At 44.1% G+C, this 26,061-nt stretch overlaps 1 protein-coding gene across 11 annotated transcripts in view; it reads left to right on the top strand.

Annotated features, from left to right (window-relative positions):
* The window catches only part of SPOCD1 (SPOC domain containing 1), an 858,027-nt gene that overhangs the window by 30,163 nt on the left and 801,803 nt on the right, over positions 1-26,061 (top strand). The window contains exon 2 of one of the 11 annotated variants that reach the window (XM_078680662.1): positions 22,385-22,430. The exons of the other annotated variants lie outside the window; for them this stretch is intronic. Coding sequence (XP_078536788.1) covers positions 22,385-22,430 — 46 coding nt within the window. The remainder of the gene's footprint in view (positions 1-22,384; positions 22,431-26,061) is intronic. 11 annotated transcript variants of the gene reach the window in all.

Genomic DNA, 26,061 nt, shown 5'->3' with positions numbered 1-26,061 from the left:
CTACTGTGAGTGTATCGCACCTGCGTGTAGGGTATGCTTCGACCCATCTGGAAAATATGCATACAACCACCAGAACATACCTAAGGCGGTTGACTTTTGGCATCTCGATAAAATCTAATTGCATTCGGTTGAAAGGCCCCCCAGACCTCCCAATGTGGCTCATTGTAACTGGTGTTCTTTTCCCTACGTTCAATTGCTGACATGTAACACATCTCTTACACACTGCTTCTGCGGCAATCCTGAATTTAGGGCAATACCAAGTCTGCCTAAATACCCTCAGCATGGCATCTCTTCCCAAGTGTACTGGACCATGTATCTGTCGTGCCATTGGATTCACTAATTCCTCAGGTAATACTGCCCTTCCATCTGCTGAAACCCAAAAATCCATTTCACTTTTCACACAACCTGCTGTTTCCCATGCCTTCTTCTCAGATTCAGGTGCATTCTCTTGCATGTCTTTTAAATCCTCCCAAGTATCAACTGTTTCTAGCATCATGTTTAACTCTGTCTTTTCCTGAGCCCCACCTACTTCCACCTCCGTGAAAGAATATCCGTGCTCCGCACAGTAACGCGCGACTTCATCTGCATATCTATTACCTTGCGACACAAAATCTGTATTTTTGGTGTGGGCTACACATTTAACAATTGCAATTGCAGCTGGACCTTGTAATGCTTCTAACAACAGTCGCACAAATTCTCCATTTCGAATAGGCGAACCAGAGGAGGTCATGTAACCTCTCTGAGACCACAATTGCCCAAAATCATGAACTACACCGAAACCATATTGGCTATCGGTATAAATGGTGACTCTAATTTTTCTACCTGCTATACAGGCACGTGTCAATGCAATGATTTCGGCTACCTGAGCAGAGTGTACTCCTTCCAGGCAAGCGGCTTCCACAACTCCAGTAATGGTGCAAACAGCATAAGCTGCTCTCAACCGACCAGTATCGTCTCTTAAACATGAGCCATCAACAAAGAAAATTTCATCAGGGTCAGTCAACGGCTCATCCACAATATCTGGTCTGGGCTTCGTGCATAGTTCAGTCACATCAAGGCAATCGTGATCTTCGCATTCTTCGCCTTCTATATCATTAGGAAGTGGCATCAATGTAGCAGGATTCAAAACAGAGCACCTCTTAAGGGTCACGTTCTCCGCAGTAAGAATAACTTGCTCGTAGCGCGTGAGCCTATTACTGGTCAAGTGCTGTGTCTTGGTCCTGGTCATTAACAGTTCTACAGAATGCGGTACATACACCACTAATTGGTGTCCCATGACAATGTTCTCACACTTTTCAATGCTGACACCTGTTGCAGCAACGGATTTGAGACATCCGGGCAACGCTGCGGCTACCGGATCTAAAGTAGCCGAAAAGTATGCAACTGGTCTACGGGCATTTCCATGAGTTTGTACTAAGACTGACAAAGCACAACCCTCTCTTTCGCAGCAGTAAAGTGAAAATTGTTTTTCGTAATCAGGCATCCCCAAAGTTGGAGCACGACACAAGTCCTCTCTCAGCTGTAGGAACGACATCAAACAATCCTTGTCCCATCGTACCGGATCACTCACCTCCTTGTGCGTCAGTTTCTGTAAGGGTTTTGCTTTCAGTGAAAAGTTAGCTATCCACTGTCGGCAATAACCAACCATTCCTAGAAACATCCTGACTTCTCTCTGTGTCCTAGGCGAGTTCATCTTCATTATCGCCTCTATCCTATCTGGTGACACCTTGCGCTTTCCCTTTTCTATCCGGTGACCCAAGTACTGTACCTCTGTCAGACAGTACTGCAATTTGTTCGGAGACACCTTGTGTCCATTTTCAGCCAAATGGTTCAGCAAGGCGATGGTGTCTACCTTACAAGCTTCTTCTGTTCCTGACGCAACAAGTAGGTCGTCTATGTACTGGACCAGAACCGATTTCTGTGGCAGTACTAGACTTTCAAGATTTTTCTTCAATAGCTGGTTAAAAATCAATGGGCTTTCTGTATACCCTTGTGGGATACGACACCATGTTAAAACGCGATTTTCCAGCTTAAAATCAAAAAGGTACTGGCTCTCCTCATCTAATGGAATTGAAAAGAAAGCCTGACAAAGATCTATCACTGTGAACCACTCAGCTTGGAATGGTATCTGAAACAATATCACTGATGGATTCGGTACCACTGGACAACATGAAACAACTATGTTATTAATTTTTCGAAGATCCTGTACTATTCTGAATTTCCCACTAGGTTTTTGCAAACCCATAATCGGGGAGTTGCATGGACTACCCACGATTTCCTTCAGTATTCCCTGTTGAATCATAGAGTCGATCACGGGTTTTATTCCTGCAATCGTCTCCGGGGACAATTTGTATTGTTATTGTTATTGTTATTGTTATTGTTAATATGGGTTTGTATAGCGCCAACTCACCGGAAGGTATTGAGGCATTCTTGGATAATCAATATTTGGTTTTACCATGATCTTCACTGGTTCTACACCTTTGATCAATCCTATCTCTTCTCCAGTGAAATCCCATACCTCTGATGCCACTGCATCTCGTAAGTCCCAAGGAAGGTCCTCCACAGTCAGGGTAGGATACAGTTCTACGCATACCCTTGAATTTGCAACTTTAAAAGTAGCATCATCGTCTGTAGTCTGTACCTCCACTCCCTGAGGTGTGCAGTATATTGTACAATTCAGTTTGCACAATAAGTCCCTTCCTAACAAACACACAGGACTTGAATCACACACTACAAACTGGTGTTCATTGGTGTAGTTTCCTATTTTCACTGACACTGGTTCCGTCAAAGGGCTAGTCATTCTCCTATTTGCTACTCCTACCACTTGAATTGTTTCCCCCGACATTGGTAAATCTGGAACCACTGCCGATCTCAAAGTTGATCGAGTAGCTCCAGTATCCACCAAGAATGTTGTAGGACATCCTGCCACTTCAGCCTCAACAAACGGTCCTCTTTGATCCACCTCTAGAACTGCCCCGAGGGTACAGTCCTCTTCTCTACTTACACGTTGTCCCGTCAATGGATCAACGTAGTAACACTCTCCTTCGTCTATAAAAAGAGGCATTTGTCGATGAATCTTTCCCCCTGTCGTAATCCTTGGTGGCTGCGGGAACTGAGCTCGTGGAGCCGAAGTCCCCCCTTTGGCCACATTACTTCTTGACACTGTCACCCCTTGAACTGGAACTTCTTGAACTTCCTCCTCTACTTCTAGTTCTCCGTTTTCAGGGTTATAGGGACACTCGCGTCTCCAATGTCCCACCTGGTGACACTGTTGGCACTTTGTCGTTTTTTTCAATGTAGCAAAATCTATTCTAGGTCTCAGACTTTCCTCGTTGTTCTTATTCTGACTATTTGATTTCCGTCCCATTGTCCCTGTTCCCTGTTGCTGCTGTCCGCCCTTTCCAGCTGACTGCATCTGCACCATCATCAGTTTCTCCTTTAATTTCTTTGCTTTGGAATCTATTTCATCACTGCAATACCTTGCGTATCTCAAAATTTCATCCAATGGTTTGTTTTGCCAACAAATTAAGTGTTGCTGAATCATCAAACAAATATCAGGTCTTAACCCCAGAACGAACTTCGATACAAACTGTCCTATATCCTTGGGATCCATCACATCTAGTCCACTGTATTGTTTGAACATTTTCAGCAATCTCTCATAAAACTCATGAACTGTCTCCTTGGGTTCCTGTCTTGTTCGGTCTATTTTTACCCAATCTATATCTTGTGGTGGCACCTTCTCTTTCAGCCATGTCATCACCCTTTCATATTTTAACATTACACTTTCTGACGGTCCATTAGTAAGAGCATTCCTTTCTGGTTCTGCAGTTGGCCAGTCAACACTAACCTTGCATGCTATCCACAAGTCTCCTGGGACTACAATGTCAAATAGGGTGTTCAAATCAATCCACAATACTTTTGAAATTTTGACAAACCTCTCTACCTGCTTGTACCACTCTACAGGATTCTCCCTTAACTTCGGAAATGAGTTGGTAAATGCAGCTAAATCTCCTCTACTCCAGGGCACGTGCACATAACTCCCATTCGCTATTTCTCGCAAAGGGAATGCCCCCATCTGCATTAGCCTTCCCTCCGGAGACATCACATTCCGCCTAACAGTTCCCTTTTTGGACCACCTCTCTTCCCATTTGTCAAGATCTCTCCATGCTCTTATTCCTGTAATCAGTTCCCTTATGTGTGTTTTTAATCCATTAGTCCTTCTCTCATCTAAGTCCTGATCTGAATAATGTAACCTATGGTTACCATGCAATGCCTTGGTTCTGGACAAATCTACCATATACCTGTCTGCCAGTTCAGACAGTTTCTCATGAGTTGCTCTTGCCTTTCGAGTGATATCCTTTGCTATAAACAGCAGCTCATCTTGTTCGTACAAGTCAATCCTTTCTAAAGATAACGAGCCATCCATTATATCATCCAGGTCAGATTTTAAGCTGGTCACATCGAGTCTTTTAGCTTTTACCACAGCTTTCAGTATGCCATCTCTAGAGAGTCCATTTACATCGCTCCCATCACAGCTCTGAGTCCTACGTCTGGGCTCAGGCGTGTTATGGGGAGTCCTCCCATGCTCCCATCTCTCCAGGTCCCATGCAGTTCCATCCTCTCTGGGTGTATGGTGAAACACTTTCCTATTTCCCATAGTCCCACAATTCCCATCCTGCCTGGTTTCTCTAGGTGCATGGTAAGGCATTCCATTATTCCCCATGCCTTCGCAATTTGCCTGTGATCTCTGATCAGTCGGCACATGGCAAGATCCTTCACTGTTCCCTATGCTCCCACGACTCCAGTGCTGTACATTATCACCAGGTGCGTGGTGAGTGCACTTAAACCTATCCCTGAACTCTTGTGTCCTTTGGTCTCCCTCACTTTGAATGAGACGAGACGTCTCTCCACACTCCATACTTCTACCTTTTCGCTCCTGCCCATTTCCACCGTCAATATGACGTGTAACTCCTCTACTCTCCTGACTTTTATCGTCCCTCTCCTGACTGCTTTCGCTAGCCCCGCAGTGAGATAATGTCCCGTTGCCTCGATTTCCCCATTCAGCTTCTGCTCCTGGCCTGTTGTTCGGAGCTTCTGTGGACCTATCCCATTCCCTCAAGTCAGCCCTCAGCTCTTTATAGGATTTCGGCCGTGGTCCCCTCAGGTCCATCGGTCCTCTCTGACCCCCCTGTTCTGTTACGGGATCCACTACTGAATTCAATGGGGTGCTCCACGTTATCGGTCCCGGTTTGCCTCCAGGCATTTGTCGTGTTATTCCTTCTTTCCATCTCAACTCTTTCCCTGTCTAGCCGTACCTGTTCTTCCTCTCTCCCTTTCTCTGGGTTATAAACCGACAATATAGGACCTATGGTAACGGGTACTTGAAGAGCATCTGGCAATCCATAAGACTCAGCCCTCTCTGTTGCTGGCATCTTCTGCACCGCAACCCTTCCGACTACTCTCTGTACAGTACTATGTTGAGGTGACTCTTCACCTTTGGTAGGTACCCAATCCGCTATAGGGAGTGGCCTATACTCTTCTATGTCAACTCTATCTTTCCTTGGGAGCTCAGTACTTTCCATCTCCCTATTGTCCGGAGGCGGTCTATCGATCAACAACCTGTTTATTAAGCCATCCTCCGACTCGCTCTCATCATCCTCTTCTAAGGGTCTCTTTTCTCCTTTAACCTCTCTCATTGGGTACAACTTATCCACTTCAATCGTCTGTACCCTCCATTTCTTGGCTTCCTCATCCCATTTGGCATCTTGCACTGCCCTTACTGATCGCCTTACCCTTTCCTGGCGTCTGTTCTGACTCCTGTCGTGCGCCGCCCTAATCCACGCGTTAAGGGCCTCAAACTGTGTTGGTCTAGGCAAAGGTCTCAATGAGGACATAACTGCTTTCAGCTGATGTAACACTTCTAGTCTAAAAGTTCTGTATTTCGGAAAAGTCAGTTCCTCATTCCCTTCTGTAATCTTACTCCAAGTACCGAGCCACAGTGTAGCATGCAACCCAACATTCATTGCCATATAGTGTGCTGGTGTACCCTCTGGCGGTGCCTCTTTCCCGTAATAAGATTCTCTTCTTTTTCTCTTAAAAATCCCTCTCAAACATTTAAAACACTTCATGTTTAAACCTACAAAATTTCTATTTTCTCGTTTGTTTACTTCCTGATGACAATCCACCAATCTCAGCGCGGTTCTCGCTAACTGGCCTATCACAGCGCTGCTTCTCGCTGACGTCACACCAACCGCCCTATCACAGCGCGGCTCTAGCTGACGTCACACCAACCGCCCTATCACAGAGCGGCTTCTCACCAACCGCCCTATCCCAGCGCGGCTCTAGCTGACGTCACTCTCCCCCTTCGCAGCAGTTCCCCTCCTTTCTCCGCTCGTCTCCCAGTCATGCATGCGTCCCATTCATACTCTGAAAAATGATTACTTCCGACCAAGCGATCACTTTCCTTGACTGTACGCCCACAGTCTAACTGTAATTGTCACCTTAACTGACAAAATGTCTTTCCGTGTACGTCCAGACAATCGCCTTAACTGATAGGTTACTTGAACACGGTAACTTTCGACCTACGTCCGTTACCCACACACTCACTCTTGCATTCCCCCTATCTCGGTCCTGCGGGCGATCAATGGTACCTCATGACCCCCTTTACTCTGGTCGACAACTACTCTGGATGTTCGATACACCCGAACCACTTAAGCTCTTCCCCGAACTTAAGATTTTCACCAGTTCACCGGTTCACCCGTTTACCAGGTTGCGAGCGCTCACAACCCTCTCTCAATCACACTACAGGCACTCAACTCCGCAAGACATTACAATACAGATACAACACAAAACACCGCAATCTATCAACGCATGACCCTTGTTATACTCACTCTCGTCCGATTCTGCTGCTTTTCTCTCGCACCGTCAGCACCTTCTTCGGCAGGCCATCTCGGGATTTCTAGGGACCTTGGGGTAATCTTAACCTAGTCTAGATCACCTTCCTCAAGAAGGTAACCATCCTCACTCTGCTACCAACTGTTAACGCGGGATTTCTAGTCTATTGTTATAGATCTAGATCCCAACTCAGGTCGACTAAACCGTTGGTACCTGTCATAGAGTAAAAGGCAATCCTCTACTAGGTCAATCAGTGAAAAACTTACCCCACTCTAAAGAACCACTTACCACGAATAAGTTTTAAAAGTTTATTGTAAAGCCAAAGTTAACTGGAGATACAAACATCTCAGAATAAGGTTCAAAAGATATACGGGTATCAATATAAACATAAATTCTCTAAATGCTCTTAGTCGGCAAAAGAATATTATCAAAAGCAATTCAAAAGTCATAAGAGTTGCAAGAATAGCCACAAGTTGTAGCCTCTGAGTCATTTACAGAAAGGAAGATTTCAGATTAGACTGTCCCTACACTAGACTAAGTGACATCCCTACTTAGCAGAATCTTTACCTAAAAAGGTGTCAGCCGTGGTGACTTCCAAAGAAGATCACACACTTCTCTTAGTCTTCGTTGTGAATCGAGGTCTCGCAGTTAACCTATCTGCCTACCCATCCGCTCTCTAAGGTTCCTCAGACCATCTGCTCTAACTCCACCCCGGGGTGCTGTCCCTAATACAAAAGTCACATTTACAATAGAAACGCCCCTTAGAGACGCCCCTCACATGGTGTCTTCTTTGGTATTTTCCATGCTGATACTCCTCTGGACCCTTCGTTAGCGTTGACCTTGCTTCTCAGGCTCCTCTCCGGCAGGACGGTACCCCCCAGGAAATTCCTGAAGCCTCCTCCAGGCCTGTGCCTGGTTCCCGAGACAAAAGTCTATTCATCACTCTCTTGATTAAAACCTCCTCGCACCTGCAAACAGACACTTGTACTGTGGGCCCCAAATTCCGGCCTCTACCGTATCTTCTAAGTCGTAAACCCTTCGAGCAAGCTCCGCAATTTATGCTTAACATGACCTTCCTTTAACTAGCACATGCAGATCTAAAGAAATGACTTTCTCTATTCAGGCCTATTAGAATTACATGAAACGGGCCTATGCGCTCTGAAAACCTTTAACTTATTTGTCTAAACAGTATTCTAACTTATTACACACAATGGTTATATGAAAACACTTCTATAAAACATATACTTCAGTTCCATGATCAATAATACTTTGAATTATAACAACATCAAAATCCTTTCTCATGTGAAAGTGTAACAGCATCTTTCGTTTTCTGTGAACTGCCATGTGGCCTACACATTTCTACGTTTAGCAGAATTACATTTTCTTCTACAACAGCAACATAACATGGGATTTCAACATCATTCTAACATCTCTACACTCTTCTACATTAGTTTTACACACTGATATATGTATTCTTATTCTAGTTAAACACTCTTATGTATTTTCACTCTATAAATTGGCACTCTTATGTAATCTTTACTAAACTAATGCAACGTGCTTGTAAATATGGTGCACTTCTATATTTTTCTTGATTTGCGCTCTCTCAAAACCTTAAAAGCTCATTCTCCACCTGTAAATTGATTCAACTCTGGAACCATTGCGCCTGCCTGTGTTTTGTTTCAAATTTACTAAGGCCTAATGTACTTTCCTATTTGGCATAACGTATGTAAAGACTGGCACGCGTTCCCAGTTGTTTTCATGTTTTCCATTGTGCCAACCGCTCCACTCACTACTTGACGGACTCATAAAGACATATAGGTTTAATCCCTTAACATTCTGTTTAATCGCTTGTTTAGCAATATTGAGCTTCATATCTTCACAGACTTTTTTTTTACAACACCCTTTGTTTTCCTGAATAGCGCGAAAATGGAAAGGTGGAGTGGTAATTGCCAGAAATAGGATCCCTGGCCAACGCGACTTGTGTGTCCTTAATATTGCGAGGATTAGGATTGCGCGAGCTCGCGGAACCGAGAGCATTCAGCGGTTTGAAAGCAAATACAGTTCTTGAGAGAGGTAACAAAGGGGGGTTTAAGTGTGTCTCCGCTGACAGCAAGGATTCAATGACACTCACTGAGTCATTACTGGAAGCTGGCGACCTTGGCCCAAGCATTTTCGATGACCTGATCCGCAAAACAATACACAGCACAGAAACAAGCATTTATTAAACAAATACACAAATGATAAAATATTTTATTTCATTCACAAAATTTGTAAAAATCGAAAATTTTAATTTTAAAGTAAAGCTTGACGGTTTTCTAAATTCAATTGAGGCCACTCATTGTCCATACTACATTATGTTTGAGGCACCTGCACTTCTCCTGCAAAGCAGTCGTAGACTCCCTGAGTAGGCTTTGCAGTCCCAAGGGGACTCGAGGATGCAAACAATTAGGTTTGTTCCAGCATCTAAAAACATAAGTTGTGGCAGTCATCAGAAGATGACAAGGCATTGAAGTCCATTTCATAAAAAATAGTTAAAGAGGGATTAGAGGAGGAATGGGAAGCATACCTTGACCCTAAGTTGGTGGGAGGGATTGCAAGCAGGTAAATACTGCCTCAAAAGTACAATAAAAAGATAACCTCTTTTCCTCACAGGATTTGCAGATCCAAATTTGGGCCTGCAAATCTACAAATTCACAAGTAGATCAGCAAATGTTTTGAAAAATGTGATATTCTTTTTTGTGGACACTTGGCTGACTCAGAGCCTGGCCGTAGGCCAGATCATACGTGTGGAGACAAAGGACTTGCGTAGCTAAGGTTGGTTGCCTACCAGCAGTGCTTAATTTGTGCTGGTGGTTTCCGGTGCTCAGCACTGGCACTTAATTCAGAGGATTGGGACTATACAGTTTTTTTCTTCGCTCCAGCATGTTCAGCATCACCCCTGTGCCAGAGGCTGCCTGTGCCCAGTATTGGCACTCCAACTGGTTCATCATCACCTAGGTGCTAGCTGCTGCAGGTGTCCCAGTGCTGGCTCCCAGTTGACCGGCGGTTACCAGAAGAAGGTGGGGTGTTCCTGCCAGAGCTGGACTGATGCCTGCGCTTGGCTGCCTGCTGGCACCGAGAGGCCTAGCTGTTTGTAAGCACCAGCACCTGGACCTCTTGTGCGTCCCAATTGTGCCTCTTTCCCTTCCAGCCTGGCATCAGGCCCCATGCTGGCTGGCTATTCAACATGCTTTGGCGGGCACTGCTGTGAATGCTGTTTCTCTGTCCTGTGCGTGACACTACTTCCTGCCCTGGCAGTCAGTACAGGGCCATTGCTACCTGCCCGAGGAGATGTGAGGTACTTCAAATCCCACCCCGCCCTCCACTCACACTGGTGTAAAGTCGTGATTCGTCCCACGTGCCTGCTAAGAGAAGATTCCTGATACTCAAGCTGTGTGGCAAACTACAAGCTCCTGCTGTGTTGTTGCTGCAATCAGTGGCCATGTTTGACATGACGTCTTAGTGAACGTATAGTGCAACGTTTTCACAAGTGTGCATTCATACCTCACAGGCTTCTCTCGCAGAAGTTAACAAATGTGCATTCCGGTCACCTGTCTCAGGTAATAGAATACGTATAGGCGCAAAACGGTATTGGCAGCGCTTGTGAGCTGAGCACAAATTGTTTGTGCTTAGATATTGCACCTTTTAGCTTGCAGGTGGTGGTGAAAGCACCCAGTATACATAAAATGCAAAATTCGAAGATGCCACAAATAACGTTTCCACGTTGTTGCCTGTTTTATGCACCCATCGGTAAAGCGAGATGAATGTGTGTAGCGGCACAAGTGTTATTTGTGCCAGGTGTTCTTGCACTGCATGTATTGCACCAGTATCACAGTGAGCCAGCACTCACTGTTCATCTTCTGCTGACTCCTTCTGTATGGATGGGAGTTGTGGCCACATCTTTAAAATTCCTTTCCGGATATTTTCACACGCCTTTGTCTGGCTCTAAAAAAATATACCTAGCTGGGTTACTGCGTGGCAAGCCTTCGTAGAAACACCCACCCTGGTTTATGCATGATGAATGTGCATTGTTCATCACGCTAGTGATGTCATCATGCCTTGTTGTGACAGACCTGGGCAGTCACTAAATAATTGTGCCATGCTCTCTCTATTCATCAGTAGGATAGCTTAATGCAGCGTGTATGAGCTTCCCGTTAAATAATTGCAGCAGTGGGGCTGGCTCATTGTTGAACTGACCGAGGTAGGCTGTGAAAGTCCAGGTGCGGGACAGATTTTGAATGCTTTTGTATTGTCCATGTAAGCAGTGGTCATGACAATGGTACAATTGAGTGGTGCCCAGGAATATAGTAGGACGGTCAACTGGAAGAAGTGGCATCAGCCTCCTAAGCAAAAATGTGTGCACTGGGACTTACTCTTTTACAAATTAAGCACTGCCTACGAGGGTTGCCTGAAGGCCTTGGACAAAGACAAGGCCATGTGGCCAACTGCTACTGGGAATGTCCCCAAGGAGTGTTGGCTGCAATGCCTGACTGCCTGCCGCCAATCCCAGCTATGCACAACTTAAAACTGTGCATGGCAAATGGATGCAGTATATCATCAAAAAATCCCAAATTCACAGAAAAATGTTAAGGGAAGTTATGTGTTTTCTTCTCATACACATTATTGTAAGCTAAAAATAAGACCTCAAAAATCCCCTTAAAAACCCACAGTTAATGAAATGAAGTTACGGTTACGAAATAAAACCAAACCCCACTGAACCTGGGCACTTATGGTTAGGTACACTGACCAAAACTCACACTCCTGTCATAAAAATCATAACTGCCATGCCCATGACCTCACATTATTTAAACCAACAGAACTTAACCGCTTTAATGCATAGGACGATCCGTTGACATCCTCCTCACTACCTTCATAGTGCAGAGTCAACAGGTTGTCCTTTGTACCTGAAAAGAAAATATTTCTGGTGAAAAAAACCAGACACATTTTGTTTTCAGAAATTTGATTTGATTTGTCATTTTGCTTTTCTGTAACAACACTTCACACAGCACACTGATGCCACAGCACAACAAACGTAAAAGTAGACCACTTTAATGGTAGATCACTTTAACAGTGTTTTGCTTTCACTAGACCAACAGGGAAACAATGGTCCAAAAAAAAAAGTGGGAGTGGGGGTGCACCTGCCCAGGCTTCGGGCTGTGCCCTGACTCCAGTATGACACCAACAGTCTTTCTGCCCCCTATACCGCCCCAGCGGTTGATTTGAGGGGTTAGCACAATTCTGCTTTGTGATGTCAAAAAGTCCACTAGACACCGGATATATATTTGTTTGTTTTACAACATAAATGTGGTGCGGGTGGGCCCTGGTGTTGGGCCTCCCCCCCCTCCCCACCCCCCACCTAAAATTCCAACACACGTTTTGCCCACCTGGTATGCAGAACATTACCATTCCCATGGCAAGCAAGAAGAAATGTGGATTCTTTTGGGGGTAGTTTTAACATATGGACTAGCAGAGAGGGTGTAAATACAAATGTCCTCTTGCCATGCTGAATGGCTGGACTGTGTGGGTCTGTGCTCACCCAGGGAATCCTAATAAACCCAGAAATGTCTGAAAACTAGAAAAGTGAAGTCCAGGTTTTTGTGCTTTGTGTGGTTTTCATGACGTTTTCTTACCTACAATGGCCTGTAAACCTCAAGCTTTGCCCTAAAATCATGTAGTTTTCTCATGTTTCTGTGATCATAGCTTTTGAAATCTGCAGGGATCCACAAACTTTCTACTGTTCATCTTTCCCAATAAAAACACTACAACAGTTGTGTGGCTAGGCCTATCGGCCGTGACACAAATGTCCCCAAAGTGCAACATGAAAACATAAGCACTAGGGGTAGCTGCGGTATTTGGGCCCGGGCTCAACCACCACCCAGGGAAACTTACCAATCCCAGACATATTTGAAAACTAGATACCCACAAGAGTCTACGGTGGAGTGCCTTGCATAGGTCCCACAATGTTTTTATACCCAAGGTGCCCTGCAAGCATAAAACATTGCTTTAAAGTACACATTTTACTTGCATTTATCTGACTGAAACTTAAAAAATCTGCAGGGATCCACAAAATTCCTTTGATGGGCACTACACCCAGCCACCCAAGCGGGGTAGTGTTTTAACTGGGACAAGTGTGGTAACACTGGGTTGTAGCAAGTTCGAGGCATGTGGGCTGCTAAATTCATATCTTAGCAAATTTCTGGATAACCGCAGATTCCGAAACTTTCACATAAATGTGAGGAAAATGTGTGTTTCATGTTCAACACTTATACGCCTATTTAAAGAGATTAATGTTTTTAATGTTTTTCGCCCTGGCTTCTCTACTGAGACTACCCTATTGGGCGTTACAGACAATCTGCGCTTGCTCTTGGACCGAGGAGAAACAGTTGCGCTGATCCTACTTGATCTCAGCGCAGCTTTTGATACTGTGTCGCACAGTATCCTTCTCAAATCCCTCGCTGCCATCGGCATTGGTAATAAAGCCTTGGACTGGCTCGCATCCTTTCTGTCTGACCGTACTTTTCAAATCTTTTCGAAATCATCCTCGTCTAAGAGCTACTCCTCCCCCCATGGTGTACCCCAGGGATCAATCCTTAGTCCTCTTCTTTTTAATTTATATGTCACACCTTTGGCCTATGTTGCACAATGTTCTGGTTTAAATCTTTATTCTTACGCTGATAATTCACAAATTGTTTTTTCACTATCTCAAATTGATCCCACGGTTCCTTCCCCTTTGCAAACAGGACTCAGCAAAATATCTGGATGGATGAATAGAAATCTACTCAAATTAAATGGCGACAAGACTGAGGTCTTGGTCCTTGGTAACAATCCCAACCTCTGGAACCTAAGACATTGGCCTACTAGCATGGGTCCCCTACCAAGTCCATCTGAACAAGTGCGAAATTTGGGAGTAACTATCGACAGGGGACTATCCATGAAAGATCAGGTCAACAAAGTCGCAGCCACCTGTTTTACCATCCTACAATGGCTACGTAAAATCTTTTGGATACTCCCCAAAAACACCCAGAGATTTGTCGTGAATGCCTTGATAACCTCGAGGTTGGATTACGGCAACGTGCTCTATTTGGGGTCTGCCAAGACCGTCACACGGCGCCTTCAGCTGGTACAAAATGCCGCAGCTCGGCTTCTCTGTGGCTGCCGGAAACGTGACCACATCACAGAACATCTGAGAGAGCTGCATTGGCTCCGTGTTGAAAATCGTATAAAGTTTAAAGCTTTGAGCTTTATGCACAAGATCAAAATCGGATCAGCTCCCCTTTACCTTCAGGCACTTGTCAGCCCCTACCTTCCTGTTCGATCACTTCGTTCTTCATCCCATCATCTTTTCAATGTACCAAAGTTTAAACTTACCAGAATGGGCGGTAGTTCCTTTGCGAATCTAGGACCCAGACTGTGGAACTCACTTCCTCTGGCCATTCGGACGGAAAACTGTCATATGCGATTTCGCAGAGCGGTGAAAACCTGGCTTTTTGACCTTTAATTCTTCTGCCTGATGTTGTCAATCTGTCTCTTAGCGCCGGGAAACCCTCATGGGTAGCTGTCGCGCTCAATAAATTCAATAAATAAATAAATAAATGTTAAGTCACAGCTTAAGCTCTGGATAACTATCTTTATAAGTTATATATGTAAACGAAGAGCATGGCATAAGCCTGTTGAGTTTTATTACCTATATTTCTTGTCTGATTGCTTACTCGTATCAACTTTCCATTGTAAGCAGCGTCATCTGTGATTTTTCCCTGTGTATTGTAATCGTAATGCAGGTAGTTGTGTTTATTTCCTTGACCTTACTGTGTGCCGGTTGACTGTCCCTCCCTAAACAGACTTTCTACTCCCTCTGGCCTGCTTGTTCCTCCCTTGCTCCTTATGGGTTAGCTTTTGATCTTTCCTGAACTACAATAGTAGACCTAAGCCACAGGCTCGTCCCTGGTTCTAGTTACTCTGCTAGCCACCTCCTGGAATCTCCTCTTGCCACAAGCACTATAGCCATCTTGGACTGGTGCCTGGTGTGGAAGGACTAACCTGGAACGAGACTAGCTTGAACTCAGTTGAGGCTTCGACTGCTGCCTAAATGAAAACTTTGAGCCATTATAATTGCTTGCTATTACTTTTTAATGTATTTTCTTTGATGAATCAATACTTCTTTTAATTTATTATGTGAGCAATGCCATCTGATTTACTTCCTTGTGTGTTTTCATTTTGTTGCTGGCATTCTTAATTATTCCCCTGACCTTTCAGATTGCCAGTTGCTCTTTCCTCTCTGTTTCTCACTTCTGGGCCTGCAGTTAGTTGTTCCTTCTCTACAATGGAAACTTGAGCTTCAAAACTTCCCTTTGCAAATTGGCAGGCTCTCTGCTTCTGGTCTAGCACTATTTGACATTTCTTCCACGGCTCAAAGTCCTGGTCCCATGGACCTAATCGGATCACTGTATCAGTTGATGCACCGAGTATCTGTAGAAAGAGGATTCTCATGTATTCCAAAATATCTATACCTTCAGTTTTGGTTGGTGCTCCCATGATGCGAATGTTATTTTTTCGCAACTGATTCTCTAAATCCTCCGCATGTGCTTGCAGATCAATCTGTTTATCTCTGAGGCGGAGCACTTCCTGTTGGAGCTGCTCAAGCTTCTCATCTCAGCTGGATTGATGTTCCTTAAGGGCTGATATCCTGTCTCCACCTTGGTCAGGTAATGGCGGACATCTTTTAAGTCCTGGGAAAGGTCTTTTTTAACTGTCTGTAAGTCCTTCCAAAGGGAGGCAAACAAACCCTTCAGAAAGTACCTCATCGTGGGGCCATCATTATTATCGCCATCTGTATTGTGCTCCAAGTGGGAAGGAGGGGGCCGCTCCACAGTTGATCCTCTGGTAGGTTGAGTAGGCATCTCTTTGCGGGATCTCTCTTTCTTTGCTCATGTCACCACCATTGTCTTACTGGTTGGGTGTCATGGTCTGCTCTGGTACCTCAGTGTAGGGAGTTACGTGAGTCTCCCTTCCCGGGAGGAGCACTCTTAAATTATGGGATGTCACCTGGGCTTATTCTTTCGAGGCGTCACAGCCTAGCAGCAAGATAGGAGGGCCCATGTGCAATGCTTCTGCTGCATCAGGTCCCCAAAGGTTTTTTAAATGCAAATTTCTAACTATAACATCCCTGAAACCTATGTTTTTTTCAGTGAACATATATATATAATATATAATGATACTTCCAACAACATAAATTATGACAGCCTAGACGCCAGTTTATCGATTCTTGGTCTGTGATTCATACATCTGGGACCAGATGGGGCCAAAATGATAAATCTGGGGTGGTTGTTTCCCAACTGTAACCGATTCTAAATTACACGCACACCTTATTCACGTTGGGTGGTTTTCCTAGTATTCTTATGAGGGGTATTAGGATATCCAACAGCTATGTGTTATTCCTAGTCAACATTTAGAGACTAGATTCATAAGATCAGAACAGTTTAAGGCTAAAGGTGGGGATTTGGGATTGCGAGGCAGGATACCACTTTATTTAGGATTATCCACTCCTCCCAATATCCTCACCTTGATTTGCATTATTCTAGAAAATCAATGTAGATATCAAGTTATATGAAATTTTGGATTTATCCTTGTAAATATGACTTATTTAATTGGTTTTTAATGTGTAAAAATGGCTTTTAATAACCTTCTATTTTTCCCATATGTATTTGTATATAGTATATGTTTTTCCTAACATTTGAAAAGTATATATTTACAATACCTTGGGCACTATGCCCTGAATATGCTGCTTGCTGCTAATATCTTGGGCAGTATTTCTACTATGTTTACTGTTTGAATATGTTACACAGCTGCTGTTGGTTTAAGTGGATTCCACTATATATACCCTCATTTGTGTTGTCGACACATCATGTGATCAAGCCTCTTCGAGAGGCGAAACGCGTCATGACAGTTGCTGGCTGGAATTTAGATCACAAATAAAGCACTGAAGAAATAGCACTTATCTGTGGTTTCGCTCTGACGTTATTTCTGCTGCCGTTGTGGAAAAGGAGCATGATGGATGGCGTCTTTCTACATTTAATCAGCACCTAGCAGCGTCCGTGGTGCCTGCGAAACCCCTCCCCGATTGGGCAAGAAGCAGCAGGAAGCTGTGATTCTGTAACCCGGAATCGTATCGTTGACTCCGGTAGGAGGAAGCCGCGAGAGCCCCTGCGAGAAAGGCACACGCCGCCTGTGGCCATAGGAGTCGGCATAACACCGAGGATTTGTTCCGTGGACTTGCGGACAGCCTGGCTCAGGTAGGGAAGCCTACGCAAAGCGCAGCGGGGAGTGTGCCCGGTGACATTGCTTCTTATTGTGGACACGTGTCTTTACCGGTTCTTCTGTGCAGTGCACACGTGAAAAGCCATTTTTAAAGCAACGATGTCTGCTGATGTGTTGAAACAGAGGGAGGAAGCTTCGGAGTCTGTATTTGAGCCCCCGGCTGGGGGCGGGGAACCGACCACTCAGCGTGTAGAGAAATCAAATGTTAATCCCACAGCTAAAAATCTCTTCCGCAAACTGGAGAAACTGATCAAAAAGGAACAGGCAAAATGGTGGGAAAACAAGTCCCTGACACGCTACCTACAAGCTGGCCGCGTCCCAAGGGGATTGCGAATAACTTTAGCGCCCAGCTACGACAATCCCGACCCTGAGATATTGGAGCGATGGGCAGCGGCCAATTTGGAACACTCTGCCAGACTGATGGGGATCCTGGTAGAATCTGCAGAGAAAGATCGGATGAAACTGCAATCCGAGATTGAAACCATCGAGGAGGAATTGAAAGAAATGGGTAGTGACGAAATCACTAAAAAAATGAGGGAGGACATGCGGAAACGCCTAGAGAAAGAGGAGGACATTATTAAGAAACGCAAGGCGTTTAAATTTGAAAGAGACAGATTAGACTATCTGAATGGCCGGGTCTTTACCTTCGCCCGTAGGTATGATAACATCAAGGCAAGGGCGGGCAAGGTAACACAAAAAGTGCAGGGAACAATATCTACTTCAGCTTCTTCAATTGCCTTAAGCTCAGCAGCAGAGAGCGATGCAGAAGGTGACCCCACAAGAACGGAGCAGTTGGGGTTTACAAAACTATCTCTCGCTCAGGAAGTAAGCTGCCTATGCGAGAATCGCAGAGACACTTTAAGACCCCGGCCGAAGGCGAATGCCAATGTCATTCAAGGTGACAAAGAGCCAATCGCAAGCGGCTCGAGCGCCGCAAACGCCACAAAATCAAATATGGGCGGCACGAGGAGAAACAAACGCGGAAAGTGGAAGAAAACACAATAAGTGGCTCTGAAACTAAAACCATTATAAATCTAACGCAGATTGCTCTATCGGATAAGGAGGTGGCCATCCTGGGATTGGGATTATCATACTGCCCCCCTAGAAATTTCGACTATGCGACTACTCACATGGATGCCTTTTAGGTTTATAAGGAAATTAAAATTGAGCAAGTTCCACCGCATGCAACCATATAAAAGAACAACAAAAAACGTACCGCCACAAAGTCCATCCCTCCTCACTGCAGGCGATGCATCCTCCTTTCAGGAAATTTGGTCATTGCAACAAGAAGGGGCAGAGGTTAGCCTTATGGAAACTACACAAACAGGTGCTGGTGCAGAGACTGGCACAACACCGTTCAAGGCTAAATCAACCTTTCTTCCAATTATGCCCCATGACAACTTGGATGTCTACCATGACTTTATCATAGAGGATTTGAAAAAACTTTACACGACCACAAACAAAAAACACTCTGCTATTTACAGACAAAATCAAAACTACGAAAACTTAATAAAGAAATTAAGCATGAATAAAAATGTCGTAGTGAAACAGGCCGACAAAGGCGGAAACATTGTTTTGTGGGAGCGAGACCTCTATATAAAAGAAGCAGAAAGTCAGTTGGGGGACCAATCCTGCTACAGGAAAAGCAATTTGGGGGCAATCAGGACTGCCTGGAATGAACAAAACTCTAAATTGATTGCCTGGAAGAGTGGTGGGCTAATTTCCAAGGATGAATTTCAATTCCTGAAAAAGGACTACCCAGTAATTCCCACCTTCTACCTGTTGCCAAAGGTGCATAAAGACATTTCTGTTCCACCCGGAAGGCCGATTATATCAGCAATTGGTAGCTCCACCGAAAACATTTCGAGATATATCGACTATTTCCTGCAAGAATGGGTAATACAATTACAATCGTACGTGAGAGATACAACAGACTTTTTAACAAAATTGGAAAAAGTTGTTTGGAGTGACGATTATCTGTTAATGACTTTAGATGTGAAGTCACTATACACTTCCATCAGACACAGTGATGGTATCAAAGCAGTTGAGTACTACCTGAACAAACGCCCTATGAACTATGTACACCACAACAAAATGATTATTGGCATGTTAAAACTTTGTCTTGAACAGAACTACTTCATGTTTTATGGCCAGATATACCAACAACTACGAGGGGTAGCCATGGGGGCCTGCTTTTCCCCCAGTTTCGCGTGCTTGCACATGGGACTGTGGGAGGAGCGGGTCCTCATGGGGGACCATGAAGCCACAATGACCAACAATGTAATCATGTATTTGAGGTACATAGATGACTTATTCCTGATTTGGAAGGGGTCCAGGGAGGAGGCAACTGACTTTGTTAAAAAACTGAATATTAATATCTATAATTTAGAGTTTACATCTGAGATTCACAAAGAGAAAGTCAACTTCTTAGATGTAGAAGTGTATATCAAGGAGAATACTTTGGAGACAAAATTGCACAGGAAGGAGACCTCGGGGAATACACTGCTGCATGCTACCAGTCAGCATCCTAGACACCTCATACGCAGCATCCCTTATGGGGAGATGCTGCGCATGAGACGAATATGCAGTACTGATCAGGAGTGTGACAAAGCCCAGAGAGAGAGTAAGATCCGCTTTCTGGAGAGAGGGTACAGTGCTGACCTAGTAGATATGGCTATAGAACGAACACGCAGCATCCCCAGGGAACAAACCTTGAAGGGTAAAGGCCAGACCATTGTGGCAAAGGCCGAATCAGTACAATCAAGGGCCATTGTTACCTACAGCACTCAACATGCTGAGATTAGGAAGATCTTCAGCAGGAACTGGAATCTGGTAAAAAGAGGCCCAGTAATAGGCAATTTAGTCTCCAATAAGCCGGAATTGACTTTACGCAAGTCCTCGACAATCGCAAATGCATTGGTCAGTAACAACTTGGACAAACCACTATCAGGGACCTGGATGGACCTTAATAAGGGCTTTAAAAAATGTCCATTTTGTAAGGCCTGTCGACAAGGTGTTAACAAGAATCACTACTCCATTCCCTTTCACGACAAGCCAATCGCCATTAAACATAGACTCACATGCAAAACAGAGTATGTAGTCTACGTGCTACAATGTCCATGTGGGCTATGTTATGTGGGCAGCACTCGGCTGCCCGCCCACAAACGGATCTTGCAGCACCTTCGAGCTATCTCAGGAAAAGATCCATCTTATCCAGTAGCACGGCATTTCGAATCGACCCATAACAGCAACCCTGATGAGTTAGTATACTATCTAGTCGATACAATCCCGCCCCTCAAGAGGGGAGGTAATAGGGATGCGAAGCTACGACTACTGGAGACAAGATATATCCTGGAGTTTAACAGTAAAAACCCGGGAGGCCTCAATGCCAGTGAGGATATGTACACCTGTCTATAATGATACTTCCAACAACATAAATTATGACAGCCTACACGCCAGTTTATCGATTCTTGGTCTGTGATTCATACATCTGGGACCAGATGGGGCCAAGATGATAAATCTGGGGTGGTTGTTTCCCAACTGTAACCGATTCTAAATTACACGCACACCTTATTCACGTTGGGTGGTTTTCCCAGTATTCTTATGAGGGGTATTAGGATATCCAACAGCTATGTGTTATTCCTAGTCAACATTTAGAGACTAGATTCATAAGATCAGAACAGTTTAAGGCTAAAGGTGGGGATTTGGGATTGCGAGCCAGGATACCACTTTATTTAGGATTATCCACTCCTCCCAATATCCTCACCTTGATTTGCATTATTCTAGAAAAATCAATGTAGATATCAAGTTATATGAAATTATGGATTTATCCTTGTAAATATGACTTATTTAATTGTTTTTTAATGTGTAAAAATGGCTTTTAATAACCTTCTATTTTTCCCATATGTATTTGTATATAGTATATGTTTTTCTTAACATTTGAAAAGTATATATTTACATTACCTTGGGCACTATGCCCTGAATATGCTGCTTGCTGCTAATATCTTGGGCAGTATTTCTACTATGTTTACTGTTTGAATATGTTACACAGCTGCTGTTGGTTTAAGTGGATTCCACTATATATACCCTCATTTGTGTTGTCGACACATCATGTGATCAAGCCTCTTCGAGAGGTGAAACGCGTCATGACAGTTGCTGGCTAGAATTTAGATCACAAATAAAGCACTGAAGAAATAGCACTTATCTGTGGTTTCGTTCTGACGTTATTTCTGCTGCCGTTGTGGAAAAGGAGCATGATGGATGGCGTCTTTCTACATATATATATATATATATATATATATATATATATATATATATATATATATATATTTTTTTTTTTTTAAATTAAAAGATAGGTTTCAGGGATGTTATAGTTAGAAATTTGCATATCAAAAACCTTTGTAATTCACTGGAAAAATAAATAGGTTTCAGGGACGTTATAGTTAGTTGGACATTTCACTTGTACAAAACCATAGAAAAAAAAAATATATATATATATATATATATATATTTATATATAATGTTTTTTATGTACAGTGTTACTCCCAAGGCAGTTCTGTGGTACTCGGTACATTAAAAAATATATATATATATAGAAACAAATAAATAATTTTCCCTAACAATTACCACTTTAACCAAGTGGTAATAGGTAGGGGAAAAATATCAAACCTAATGCTTACCTATATCTAAGTCCAAAATACAAAACACATCCAAAGTGTACCTAAAAATAGCATGGCTACCTTTAATTTTTGTAAAAGCAATCATTAGCCAATCACGTAATGATTTGTGATTGCCATGTACCGCAGTACTTCAGCAAAATACCTCAAATGTTAGCGGAAATACAGTGACAACAGACACCACTAATTTTAATGCCTTATAACTTAGAAAATTCTTACCCTACTAACCTGTACTACCCAAAAGCATCGTCTGTGCGCAATAATGTGTAAACCTGCTGAATTTCATGTAAATACATTGAGCCCTTTACATTAATAGGATAAAGATTATTTGTAGTAGATAGCAAGTGTTGTAAGTGGCCTCGAGTTATTAGAAGGAATCGGCTCAGCATGAAAATTTATACATAACCTAGAAGACTGTGCACCAGGGACTAACTTATGTACATGTGCTTCTTTTGCTGCAGAAGATGGGCTATTTGTAAAGTTTTCACCACAGTGGGAAGGCTGCAGGTAGTATGATTTTTAGCCCCTTTCGGCCCTGTTATTTCAAGTGAATAGTGTTTTTTTGTTGTTGTTTTTACAAGGGTTGCATTGAGTGTGCATTGTTCTTAGTAGATACTTTTTATTACTCTGTGATGAATTTCATCTGATAGTTTCACTGTTTGCAAACAGTGTGGTACAGAGTAACCTCTCTCCCTAGCGTAAACACTAGTTACAGTACCCACTTTTCTTCTCATATTAAATTAATTTCTCAGTGTAGGTTCGGTTACTGTGAGGGGTTTGATAAAGATAAAATGTGTCCATACTAGGCATTATTTTTTGGAACAAATGTGGAATACCTTGAGGAGCCTGTTTTTCTCTGAACAGTTGTATACTGATTGAACACCATGTGCAATAGGGGTTAGCCATCTTTCTGCAGTTGATTATTAATGTGAACTTGGCTACCCATTAAGTATATGTTATAGGATCAATGTTGCACTTAACACATGCTTACTACACCTAAAGGAGTTATGGCATTAATGATGCTTCATAGTATTCTGAACTATTTTGTACTTACATTCTGGCATCTAATGCCATACTCGTTTATAAAGTAATGTATACAAAAGAAGCTCAATTATGTCATTTGAGATGTCAGTGAAGTCATAAGTGATGTCATAAAACATGTCTTGATTGATGTAATATGTGTGGTCATAAGCAGTGCATGGCAGGGGCGCGCCAGTTATGGTTTCCTATAACTGGTGAATTTCTGTGTTTTTGTAAATTCAAAACGTTGATGTTGTCACTAACATATTGACCTAACAATAACATTACTTTAACCTTTGTTTTTTTCAATGAATTTCTAAGCAATTCTTAAGCAAAACCCGATCTTTTTATCACACCTAACTATAGTGTTACTTTAACCTTTGCTTTTTCAGTGAACCTCTTGGTCTTTTTTTAACTTAAAGTGATAGTACCATTCATAAAGCCCTCACAGTGCACAGAATTTGGCCAGACCAGGCCCTGTGGCAAATCCCCCACAAGCAGCCAACCACCGGCTGCACAACTCAAAGCAGACTGATTTCAACAGGGCCATGCCCTATGGCCAACTGACCCGGAGGCAGCCAACCACCCCACAGGCAGTCAATCTCATGCTGCAGACAGCCTTCTGTTGCCTGTGGTGTTGGACGCAGGGCCATCCCAGCTCCCCAAAGGCAGCCACCCTCACAGGCAGCCAACCCCCTTCGAGCATTGCCTTTGTACGTGTGTGGCATGTAGTTAGCCACAGGGCCAGTCTTCCAGCCAGGCCCTGCTTCCAGCTCCCCACAGACAGCCAACCCCACGCTGCACGCAGCTTTTGGGGTGATGGTGCCAGATACCATGTTGTGGGACAGAAAAGCACCCTGCATAGGAAACCCGTGTGCGCTTCTGCCCTCAGTACCTAACTGTATTTGAAACTGGTTTCCTGGTTTCATACTTTTATATTTTTGCCCTGGCATTGAGCTATAAGTGGTGTGTGTGCACATGCCTAGGCCTGTCCACGATAATACAAGGCTGAGAATCTGTTCTGTGTAAAATACCCCAATAAAGAAACTCTGCTGTGACTTGGAGGGGTACACTAAGTGTGCCCTTATCATAGATATAAGACTCCTGTTCATGTCCTTGGTGAATCGTTTAAAGCATTGCAGCATACCAAATTTCTATGACTCAGTTGCTTTACCAGACCTTTTTCTCTATGTCAGGAGAAGAAGTCTACTATATATATATATATATATATATATATATATATATATATATATATATATATATATATATATATATATGTATATCACACAACACCTCTTGCCCCTCAAAAGAAGCAAGGGACACACCGGGGTACTTTAGACGTTTATTTAGTGAAGATTCTGCATGCTGGTTTCGGCGATTAGCCTTCCTCAAATGCCTCTGTCCGCCACAGACAACCCCAGTAAGTCTTTATTGAACGCTCCTCCTACCAAGTGGAGTGAAATTACGGGGAATAAGCGTCCTCGAGTCCCCTACTTCCAAGCCTGCTCCTCGCGAAATAAGTGCACGCGGCTCTCTGGTAAGTCCCAGTCCGCTGACTGGCAGCAGCTCTTGACAACGAAGGTAAGTAGACGGGCTGCGAGAATCCTATCCCTCGGTTGTAGAAACAGCAGACAGTTTCCTGCCAGCCAACGCAGTGTTCAGCCCAAATAGGAAGGATCCCTGGAAGCGTGCCACAGGCTGCACGCGTAGAACATCACACAACACCTCTCCCCCATCAGAAGAAGCAAGGGACACAACGGGGTACATAGGACGTTTATTTAGGGAAGATTCGGCATGACCGGTTTCGGCCATTAGCCTTCCTCAAATGCCTCTGTCCGCCACAGACAACCCCAGGGCCCAAAAAAAGCATTTTAAAAAAAAGAAATCGGCGAGATGCGCGGAGGATCCGCGGATCCGGCCACAAAATAAAAAAAAAACAAAGCGGGGGTTCCCACGCTCCGTTATTAATTAGCCCCCGGGTGGGCCAAGTCCCAGGGGCATGTCTAAAAATATTTGGGGGGGGGGCCCAGGGGGACCCTCGCAGCCCCGGGGACCGCCACCCCGGGGCTTTCTCTAAATATTTGCAGGGAGGGGCACACAGTACCCCCCGCAGCCCCGCGGGCCGCCATCCCCCGGGACTTAATTTTTAAATGAATGGGGGGCATCAAAGGCCCCCCCAAGCCCCGGGGACTGCCACCCACAGGGGCTTTCATTAATTATTTGTGGGGGGCACACATCCCCTGCTGCCCGGCGCGTTTTAAGTTGGGGAATTAAGTCCCCTTGAATCCTGAGGGTCTCTGGGGGCCAACTAACCCACCAGGTATGTGCAGTAAGTGCCACAGAGTTGCATTTTAGAGAGGTGTAAAATGGGGCATGGCCTCGGACCACCTCTCTGCAGCTCTGTGGTGCTTACTGGAGGTACATGGTGGGCTAGTTGGACCTAGGGACTCTCAGGATTCAAGAGGACTTAATCCCCCAACTTAAAACGTGCCACTGAAACAGCGCTATAGGAACTTTGTGTCATTTCCCCAGGACAAGAACAACACGGTATTCATACAGAGTGCATGATGCGACCCACTGTGGTTTTTTTTTTTTTTTTTTAAATATTTTTTATTCGCAAGCAAATCCAAAAAAGGGTACATTCGGCAACATAATGCCTCAGTCATTGATAACCCAGGATGATATCACATTTCGTATTTATGCCGTTTATAGAACAATCCCCACGGAATTCCCCTCCCACCCCTGTCAGTGCGCCCTCAGTCACTCTTAAATAAACAGAATATCAGTTGAAACTCTTCCTCCAGTATTACTTCCAAGCACAGTCCATCGTAGTGGGGAGACCGGTACCCCAGACTCCATGCCGTGTGTGCGCCAGTCATGTGTCTTCTTCGGAAGCAGACTACCTTCCAGAATGCCAGCCCTACGCTGCCTCCCCTTCCTCCTCCTCGCTTGAATTACCCTCAGGTTTCTGAAGCGCCACTACTAAGGCCTCCCATGCTCTGGCTACATCCAAGGCTTTGTTGTTGTCTAAGCGCCTGGCCTGTTGCATCCTAAGTGTACACTCAGCCCTCGCCCAGCGCTGAAGAGTGGCTTTCCATCGCAAGTAGCTGGGACCCTG

This window comes from Lissotriton helveticus, chromosome 3_1, assembly GCF_964261635.1.
Source record: "Lissotriton helveticus chromosome 3_1, aLisHel1.1, whole genome shotgun sequence".
Lineage (NCBI taxonomy): Eukaryota > Metazoa > Chordata > Amphibia > Caudata > Salamandridae > Lissotriton > Lissotriton helveticus.
This window is presented reverse-complemented; position numbering and strand designations above follow the sequence as displayed.